At 37.9% G+C, this 10,058-nt stretch overlaps 1 protein-coding gene across 6 annotated transcripts in view; it reads left to right on the top strand.

Annotated features, from left to right (window-relative positions):
- The first annotated feature begins 264 nt into the window (after window positions 1-264).
- TBC1D32 (TBC1 domain family member 32) overlaps window positions 265-10,058 on the top strand; it is a 79,586-nt gene continuing 69,792 nt past the window's right edge. For 2 of the 6 annotated variants that reach the window (XM_048935684.1, XM_048935683.1), the window contains exons 1-6: window positions 267-524; window positions 2,633-2,787; window positions 5,775-5,936; window positions 6,688-6,865; window positions 7,488-7,559; window positions 8,947-9,072. In XM_048935684.1, coding sequence (XP_048791641.1) covers window positions 2,633-2,787; window positions 5,775-5,936; window positions 6,688-6,865; window positions 7,488-7,559; window positions 8,947-9,072 — 693 coding nt within the window. In that variant the 5' untranslated portion in view covers window positions 267-524. Of the gene's footprint in view, window positions 525-2,632; window positions 2,788-5,774; window positions 5,937-6,687; window positions 6,866-7,487; window positions 7,560-8,946; window positions 9,073-10,058 lie in introns of all 6 variants that reach the window. The other 4 variants (XR_007374985.1, XM_048935680.1, XM_048935685.1 and 1 more) reach the window with 4 other exon arrangements.

Here is a 10,058-nt window from a genome sequence, read left to right as displayed (position 1 = left end):
AAGTGAGCCATGTCTCAGTGCTTCACCCACTTCACTGGCACACAAATGCATCCTAGCTACTCAATCCTTGGGTTTTCCCTTGCAGTTTCGTGGGTGGTGGGTGCTTTGTCACAGCATTGGAATAGTGTGTGTAGGGGGAGGAATAAAGGTCGATGTGCATAAAGGGACACTGTCCCTTTACATTGTTTGGCCAACAACGTGGAGACCACGCCATGCAGGGCAGCTGCGCACAGCTAAAGGAGGCCGTGTCGTGCCGGGACCGCCGCCCTTCTGCCCGCCCGCCCCGTGGTCGGCGAGCGAAGGGAGAAGGCGGCCAGAGGCCCGAGCTCTTAACCAGCCAGGACCTGGACGCAGCCACAGCCAACGCAACGACCGCACCAGCAGGGTGCGGGCTGGGCCCTGCGAGACTCTCGCGATGTTGCTAGGGGCCCTGCGAGACTCGGCAGCGGGCGCCGCCGGTTGCTACGGGCCGCGACTGGGGGAGACGTGCGGCCGCCGCGAAGGGAGGTCATCGCCGCCCCGAGGTGACTGTGCGGGGCTCTGGGCTCCGTGCGCGGCGGGGCGGGGAGGCGGCCGGTTCCGGTCTGGGAATGGCCCTGCCCTCGTGGCGGGGCCTGGCGGGGCCGCTCGGATCTAGGGGCTGCGTGGGACTGGTGGTGCGGGAGGGGGACTGGGGACGGGTGTTCTGTTTAGTTAGTCTGTTTAGTGCGGGGGGAACCTGGTGAGCTGTGTGCTCTTCTCCCGACGCTTTGAAAAAGAAAAAGCTGTTTGTGTACGCGTCATGAGAAATCTGGTTGCTCCTAAACCTGATGAGCAGTTGAAGTGATTGACGATAAGAAATGGGAGAGGTGTCTGTGGGCTGGAATCGGTGGTTCGTTGCTAAACGTCCGTGTGCAATGTCTTGCTCAGACAAGGGCTTCTGTGAGCTTCCCCTTTGCGTGGATAAACCCAGGCTGCAGCAGGGCACTTCCTCCATCATCCCACAGACTTTTTGGTTGTGGAGTGATTTCACTGCGACGAATTTGAACTTTCCTAACGTGCACAAACTGGGTTTGGTGTGTTTTAGCTAGGAAGTGATAATCCAGATTTTGCAGGGAAGCAAGTGTGCCTGCTGAATAACCCAAACCGCACACTGCTACAAGTGAATGTTAAGATAAGCAAGTTAGTGCTTATGTAAGTCACATTATACATTTCAAAGGGAGGAAAAGATAAAACTGCAGTATTTCCATAATCTGTCTCCATGAATAATGTGAATGGTGCTTTGCAGGGGTTGCTAACTGGTATTCAAACATGACACTTCTAAAAATGCCTCCTGGCTCAAAATATCGAGGGAGTTTTGGATGTTTGTTTTTGTTTTTCTTCTCCAAGGGTTTAGGATGATGTTAGGGTCAAAATACAAGATTTGTGAGAGTGGTTGGCACAGACCTAAAGTGAATTGACTGATTAAATGCCAAGAGACTGTGATTTTTGAGGCAGAGGGACTGCAAACCAGGGAGTTACAAGAATATCACGAAGAATTAGAATTATTATTATTGTTTTTTAATTTATTTTAATACTTTTTCTGGTAGGATGGTTACATTGATATTGAATTATGTTTGATCAAATTAAAATGTTTATCAGCTGTACTACTTGCCACAGAGAACTTCAAACTCAGCTACCTTGTACCTTTAATAAAGGGTAACTTCTCAAATTGGAACTAGATAATTGATTTTTTTTTTTTTTCAAGTTTCAGGAAGTGATTTATTACACTGTCACTTCTAAGTGTGCATATAGTTTACTCACAGGTGTTTGGAGTGTCTTTTGATTGACATTTTTTTTTCCTAAAGTTCTCTAAATCATTCTTCCTCAAATAGATTGGAAGTATATAAAATAGAACTCGCATTAGGGATTTGAAACGTTCCTTGGCATATGATGAAGTTTAAGCTGTGCATTATTTTAAGCTTATTAAATAGTGAACTAGAAATTGAGGGGTTTTGTTTGGTTGGCAGCTCTCGAAAATTGAACTAGAATGCTGTCTTGTGTACTTAACATATATTTCCCACTTCTGCTGCTCTTTGTTTTTCACAGTAGCTGTAGTGTTGAAATGGCAGGACTCTGTCAGGTCACTCTGCTGTTGATAGCATGGCAAAATAAAACATTTATGACAATTTCACCTGATTGTTGTTACTTGCAAAAGCTTCCAGCACCTTCCACGATAGGCACAGCTCTAGCTCTGAGTGGAGGGATACAAAAATCAGGACTGGGCAGCAACAGTATTGAGTAGAAGGTGAGAGACGTCTAGGGGTTTCTCATCAAGATAGTCATATGTGAAACTTTTTTTTTCTTTTCTTTTGTAGTTATGGGATGGTTTTCATACAGTTACAAACAAAAGCAAAATGCTCAGAATTTTCTTTATGCATTGAGAACGTTGCACTAAGATAACAGAAAACCCGTTAAAACTGATTTGGTTATATTGATTCCAGTTTGTTGGAAGATAGCCATTATCAAACACTTCCTGTTTGTAGTCAGGTGTTTTTATAGCATGATCTCATGCTTTTGATAACAGGCACAGAAATTGAGGGTTTTTGTTGCATCTTAAGGTAAGAATAAAAGAAACAATGAAATAACTTTTTTCTTAATTTACTTCTTACAGATGTCTCAGTTTACAAATGAAGATGAAGCTCTGTTACAGTCCATGCTTAGACAATTGCTGCAAAGTGTGAAGGAAAAAATCACTGGGGCTCCGTCAGTGGAATGTGCCGAAGAGATTCTCTTGCATTTGGAGGAAACTGATGAAAATTTTCACAAGTAAAAATATTTTTGCTATTTTTAACATTCAGGAGGAGGTAAAATATGTTGAACATGGTATTCATGGAAAATGTTCGCAGTTTGTATCAATGTGTGAATGAACATGCATGCATTTTTTTATAGAGAGACTCCTGTCAGTAATCAGATCTCAGGAGCTGTTAATTTAGAGAATACAATGAATTCTGACATTTTTTCCACTCTTGGTGATACTTTATTTTTACGTTTGCATTTTGTAAATTTCTCACAAACAGCTCCTCAGTTACTGCTTAATGCACTTGCACTAATATGGTACTAAACAAATACAAACAGAAGTTCAAAGAAGTCCTAGCTGAAGACTATCAGGATGTTTTTGACACTTGCAAGGCAATATAATTTTGTTTATCAGAATAAAGTAAAATTTTACAAAGCTACCTGACTTCTATATTTGTTTGTTTTGTGTGGCTTAGTTTACTGAACCTTTATATATCTTATCAGTAAGTTGTTCCGTAAGCTTACATTTTGCATAAGATGGAAATACGTCACATTTTTTTGTTAAGTCAAATGTGAACTTCCATGGTAGTTCCATGAACTTCCACTTCTAACATGTTTGCTTTTCAACTGTGGAGGATTTTTAGGATGTGTCTATGACAAGTCAAGGGAATATCGAGCTAAAATGATCTTGAAGACATTTTAATATGGACCAGATTGCTGTGACTTGATTTCTCTTGAGAAAGCTGACTACCTGGTATTTAACCCCTCAGAAATGGAACTGTCTAGAATTTGCTAAAATTTGTGTAGTTTTAGCTTTGTGTTGTGAGTGGTGGAAGTTGTGCAAAAGTAAATAACTCAAATAGTGAGATTTTTGCATAAACTCTTGTTCTGTCATTTTCACACTTTCATCCATTTGTATCTTTCCAAGATACTGAATGCATTAGAATAGATTTTTAGTTCATATCAGATTTGTTTTACAAGTTGTATCAGTTCCTTTAATTTGTTAGAAGTCTTTAAGATTTTGAGCACCAAACCTGAGACAAACCTGAGTGTAAAAAGCTTGTTACAGATATATCAAAATTAAAAATGTGCTTTGTAAGCAGCATGCTTTCATTTAGAGGACATAGTACAGTTAAATGAAGAACGTGACATTAATTCGGCCAATATTTTTTTCTGAAAAGCTACTAGAAGAATTATCAGGGTAAAGGGGGTAATTCTATAACTGGTGAGAGTAAAAGAATAGTGTTCCAATTCTGAACACTGAAACTACATCCATTATTATTTCTGGTATGGTAAAACACTGGGATACAAACAGATCCTTCATTTTCATGAGGCAGGTTTTAATGTAGAAGTAATGTGCAGGATGTCAAATGATTCTCTCAAATGCTCTCTTCAGTGAGAACATTACTTTCTGATGCTGGAGTGTTTCTGGAGGTGTTGGGGTCTTTACACATTCATGAGCCACAGTTGTATGGTTGGGTTTTCAGAAATGTTCGAGGCTGTATGGAACTTTATGACCAGAACCATTAGGAATTTTCCTCCTTGACACTTACACCATCTATCTGGACTGCTGGCTCTCTGTTAGCAGCATGTACTTTTCCCTTGTTCAGATCTGCATTCTCATCAGTATTACTTCTGTCTCATAGTGATTGTGTGTCAGCATTTTTACCAGTTTTTGAGTCCTCGCTTTAGACTTTTCCACTGTGATGTGGAAAAGAGAGACACAGGGTCCTCACAAAGCAAATAAAAAAGAAATCTGAATCAATTTGAAGTTTAAATGCAGTAGTAGAAATGAAGAACTTCGGTTTGGTAGATTTTTATTGTATAAATAGCTGGTACAGTTCTGATACATATAAAATTTAAATCTTGGAGTTTTATTTACAGTTTTTTTTTTTTTTTTTTTTTTTTTTCATGCTGGAACTTCCATTGTAAGAGTAGCCAGATCAGTGCGACTTACTTCTGCATGTGAAGAAGTATTTTTGAGATGTCTGAAACACTTGTTAGAAAATGTTTTTAAGGTGCAAAATGTAATACTAGGATTTCAAGAAGGCATAAACTCAGTGATTGTTGTGTATGTCAGAGTAAAGCTGTCACTACAAAAGTGTATACCATGGAAATGTTATTTCAAAAAAAAAAAAAAAAAAATTTTATGAAATCTTTCATTAAGTGGAGAATTTGGCAATTTCATTATTGCAGAAGTGAAAAGCTAGCCTAGAAGGAAGGAGAATGTAAATAAATGTGTTTACATCTTTCTTCAAATGAATTTCCATTATTTTCCCTTAGAACAAAAGTAAGATAGGAAGGGAAATAAACAGGAAAAAAAATAGAGCTGTTACACCTGATAGAACTTGAGGTAGGCAATTCAATGATAAAGTATGTATCATAATACAAGATAAAATTTTCTGTGCTTTTTTTTTTTTTTGTATCTTCAGTATAAAGTGATTTTTTTTTTTTAATATATCCAAAAAAGCAAGAGCTGCTAATCTGTAAGAGTTGCTTTTATTTACACTTTATAGCTATGCCTCTGTGCTTACGTGATAAAGTGGTTGGAGAATGCAGCTTGATAATCTTTAAGGTCCTTTCCAGCCTAAGCCATTCTATGATGTGATTCTATGATTTCTGTTTGAATTTTTCTTACTGTGAATTTATTGTAACTAACACAAAGTAGTTACAGATCTGCATTTGATAAAATCAAAATAAGACAGTGATATATTAATGATGATCAAAGTAATGTGTTTTGGGTTTTTTTTTTTTTTTTTTCAGTTTTAAGTTTGAGATTTCTTGATACTTTGCTTTTCTCTACAAAACCTTAACAATTTGATACTGTTCCTTCCTAGATTATGTTGGATATTGAAGAAAATCAGTCTTTATTGTATTTTCACAGTTGAGGTTTATTTCTCTGTAAATCCTTACTTTAAAGTAAGATACCTATGCGGAAAGATGTTAATGCAGCACCAAAAATGTTTGAGAATGATCACAAAGTAATGCTGCATTTCAATTTTGGATATTTGTTTCAGCTATGAATTTGTGAAATACCTTAGGCAATATATAAATAATACTCTGGGCTCTGTGATTGAAGAAGAATCAGAAAAATGTACTTCTACTCAAAGTCAGAGTGAAGTTTCTGGCTATGATACTCTTGTCCAACATGTTACTAAGAAGACACGTGAATCAAAACAGTGAGTATATACATGTAATTTACATTTTTATTACTTCTTGATCTGTCTTTTTTCTTTCAAGGGACAAGGGTTTTGAGCTCATGGGAATGTTTAGGGGAGGTGTTCTTAGAGAGGGAATGGTGAGGTGTTGGAAGAGACTGCCCAGAGAGGCTGTGGATGCTCTGTCTGGATGGGATGGGGCCACGGGCAGCCTGGTTTAGTATCAGATCTGGAGGTTGGTGGATGGTTGGGATTGGAACTTGATGATCCTTGGGATTCCTTCCAATCCAAGCCATTCTGCGATTCTGTGACCTGTATTCATGACCTTGAATCAAGTTGGCATGTTCTTTTCTGGTTCTGTTCAAGGCTTACAACAGAAAAAGAACTGAAAAAAACAAACAATACTTAGTAATAATACTTAAAACTCATCTGTTGCCTCAGGCGCAGATCTTCCCCTCAAATGGATTTGCATGCTTCCTGCTTAAGAACCTCTCTGGGTAGGATTATTTTAATGATGGTTTCCTTGAATGGTTTTAGAAGGGCGAAAGAGAATCTCATTATAATTTTGAAACACAGTTTCCTGACTCATGAAGGATACCTGCATATTTTGTTGCTCGTTTTGGATTTGGACTTTTATTTTCGTTGTTTTTCATCCACTGTATTCTGATTGAAGTAATGTGCCGTATTCACTTTAAGTGACCTAATTAATTATGTGTGCTTTTTGAATTTGTTACCTCTATGCTCTAATATGAAAATCGTCTTTATTTTGAAGATACAGAGAAATGATGCATGCCTTGAAGAATGTCATGATGGTTGTGGTAGAGTCTTTAGTTAACAAGTTTGAAGAAGATCGGATGTGTAAAAAGGAGCTGGATAGTGAAACCAAGAAGAAATCTCAAAGTTATTATGGCACAGACAACTATTCCGACAGTGACTCTTCATTCAATCAAGTAAATGCATTTTTCTCTATGTTATGAAATAAGCATGATACTGCAAAATTTCTGCTTGCAGAGATTGAGAGGCAGCCCTAGAGAATGATTAATGCTTCCTATCTTTGATATAGTTGAAAATAAATGAAATGTCATTCTTATGCTTTGAAGTACTGAGCTTATGCTAGCTGTTTGACCTTTAGATAGCATATACTGGAGATGAATCCTGTATATACATTCTAAAGTACCAATGCAAATATTGCATACACTAAGAGAATAGTTAAAGCTGTATTTTATTCAATTTATTTTGTAATTTTACTTTAAAAGCCAAATAACATATACTTTATTTCTGGACTGCTTCACTGTACTACTTCATGAATTATCATAGGGTGTTTTATGAAGATACAGGAAACTTTTAAGTGAAGCAAAGCAATATTTGTAAGGGAAGTTTTTATTTCTGTAAATTTACCTTTGGCCAAATCTCAGTGAATGTTTAACATCTGTACTAATTTAACATTAATTTCAACATTTCAAAGTTCTAATTATTAGAAGTAAATTAGATACAGAGAGACTGATTATCTTAATCTTCTGTTATTCAGCTTAATAAAATACATGAATGTTCATTGTATAATATGTATTACAGAGTTATACATTCATGAGTCAAGAACAATTGCAGCTGCTTGTGGAAAAGCTTGACCCTATTCAGCCTAAGGAAGTAAGTTTAAGAGAAAAAATAAAAGATTGATACAAATTAATGTTTATGACACATTGGAAAACAGGCTACTATGTAAGCATTCTTATGTACATAAGTGGAATCTTCTCTTGTTTCTTGTGTCTTGGCTTCAGTGCTGTAAGTGCACGGCAATGCAGTATTTCACTCGTCATGACAATCAGGCACAAAAACTGTAGTTGAAGCAAGTATCTTAGTTTTTTTATCAGGAGTTTGTGTGTTATAGATGAGCATTTATAGTTACAAAAAACTGTTATGCAAGGACTTAAGGTGAACTTTAGTTTCCTACATCCACATCTTTTGGTCTTTTTGATAAGTTCCATGTTGTCCTTTGTGTTATCCCTCTCAGGAGAGAGATGCCTGCAGATTTGCCAACAACCCGAGTTGAACGTGTAATGTTCAAGTTATGTTTGCCTTTCTGTCAGTGCCAGTGCAAATTTGGGTCTCTGACCTCCAGTCAATTGCTGGTGATTTTGAAACTTGGCAAAACTGGTATAAACATGGTGATTATGTAAGCCACATTTTCTTAGAAACCTTGGTAATGTGTCTGATGCTATTAAATATGGTTGAAATTTCATTTGGTTTCAGTAATACGAAGTGACTAGAAATTAGTTATCTCACCTCGGTGTTATGGTGAGGCCTATCTACCTTTCGGACATTTTCTCTCTCATATTTGATTTATTAGCTTCAATTCTAATTATATTGTATTATAGTGTGTTATCTTGCATTCCAATACCATATTTAGTAAATTAGCTTGTTTCTCCTCAGATCGTTGCCACTGTTTTTAATTATTTTGGGGTCCCCTGTTTCCCTTTTCTAGAGGCGCAGTTTTTGCAGAATCCCTCCACCCTGCTGGTCACGGAACCGGGCCGAACCAGCCCGTAAACCATTGATAAAATAAAAAAGTTATTTAGGTTATGAAGCCAATGAAAGTTCAGTAAAATACAGATTGTTTAGTAACTGTATTTCTGGTTTGCTTTATAGGTGTTTTAAAGAACAGCTAAGTGCAGTTGTAGCATTTGGTGGTGGTGTTTTTCGTATATATTCGCTGGTACCAAAATACTTGATGACAAACAGAAAATAAGATAGAAATAAATACAGTCCTTTCATCTAGTATTGAAAATCTAATGTTATAAGATGTTTTTGTTGCTTCATAATACGTGTATATATATTTTTTTTATATATATATATATTTTTTTTTCATCTCATAGACGTAGTGTTTTTCCCTGATCACCACGGGGAAGTATTTTGGGACTCCTTATCTGTCGTACAGCCAAGTCAAGTTCTTCCTTCCTCCAAATTAAATTGTAAATTACTTATTTGAAAGGTTGCTCTGGACAGATTTGCGTTGTGTATCTTTCTGACTCTTCAGGTTCGCCAAGAAGCATTGCAGACGCTGTGCTTGGCCCCTCCATCTGATGTATTGAGCTCTGAGTGTTGGCCAAATCTACGTAAGCACCTGACGATGTCTCTGTCAGATCCCGATGAAATATTCAGTGTAAGTTAGTTTATTGTACAGAGTCATTAGATATATAGCCATATTCAATAGTATTGAAAAAGAACGAGAAGTTACATGTGTATTATGAGTAGTCCAGCAAGGTCCTAAGGCACTTGTTATTTGTGTATGTGTCAAATGTATCTCCATCAGAAGAGGGGTGGCCATCAGGGACAGGGTGATTGTCCCGCTCTACTCTGCTCTTGTGAGGCCCCATATGGAGTACTCTGTCCAGGTGTGGAGTCCCCTGTATAAGAAAGACAAAGAGCTGTTGGAGAGGGTCCAGAGGAGAGCCACAAAGATGATCCGGGGACTGGAGCACCTCCCCTATGAAGACAGGCTGAGGGAGACGGGCTTGTTCAGCCTGGAGAAAAGAAGGCTGCAGGGTGACCTCATTGCAGGTTGCCCAGAGAGCTTGTGGATGCCCCATCCCTAGAGGTGCTCAAGGCCAGATTGGATGGGGCCCTGGGCAGCCTGGTCTAGTATTAAATGGAGAGGTTAGTGGCCCTGCGTGTGGCAGGGGGGTTGGAGATTCATGATTCTTGAGGTCCCTTATAACCCTGACCATTCTGTGATTCTGTGAGATGAAGTTTTTGAAGCTAAAAAAAGACCTGTATGATTCCAACAGGTCTTGATTTAAAGGATTACAGTAGAACTTCAGTAGATTTTTAGGCACCACAATACCCTTTATATATTTTTAGTAAGGGATGAAGAGGTTTGAATATTGTAAAACAAAATATTGGCAAAAATCTTGTGTAAAACGTGTCATGTTAATATTTCCTATTTAAGTCAGGCTTACATTCTATGATGATGGGAAAATAATATGCAGAAATATGGTGCAGGCAATGAAGAGTAAAGAATATGGTAGCTCCTTGAACTACTTTCAGATTATTTATTATGCCAATTAAGCCTTTTTTTCCTTCCTTTTCTGAATTTTAAAGTGATTTTTCAAATAAATGAATGTTGCCTGAGCTGGTGTCATGTATTAC

Source organism: Lagopus muta, chromosome 2, assembly GCF_023343835.1.
Source record: "Lagopus muta isolate bLagMut1 chromosome 2, bLagMut1 primary, whole genome shotgun sequence".
Taxonomy (NCBI): Eukaryota; Metazoa; Chordata; class Aves; order Galliformes; family Phasianidae; genus Lagopus; species Lagopus muta.
This window is presented reverse-complemented; position numbering and strand designations above follow the sequence as displayed.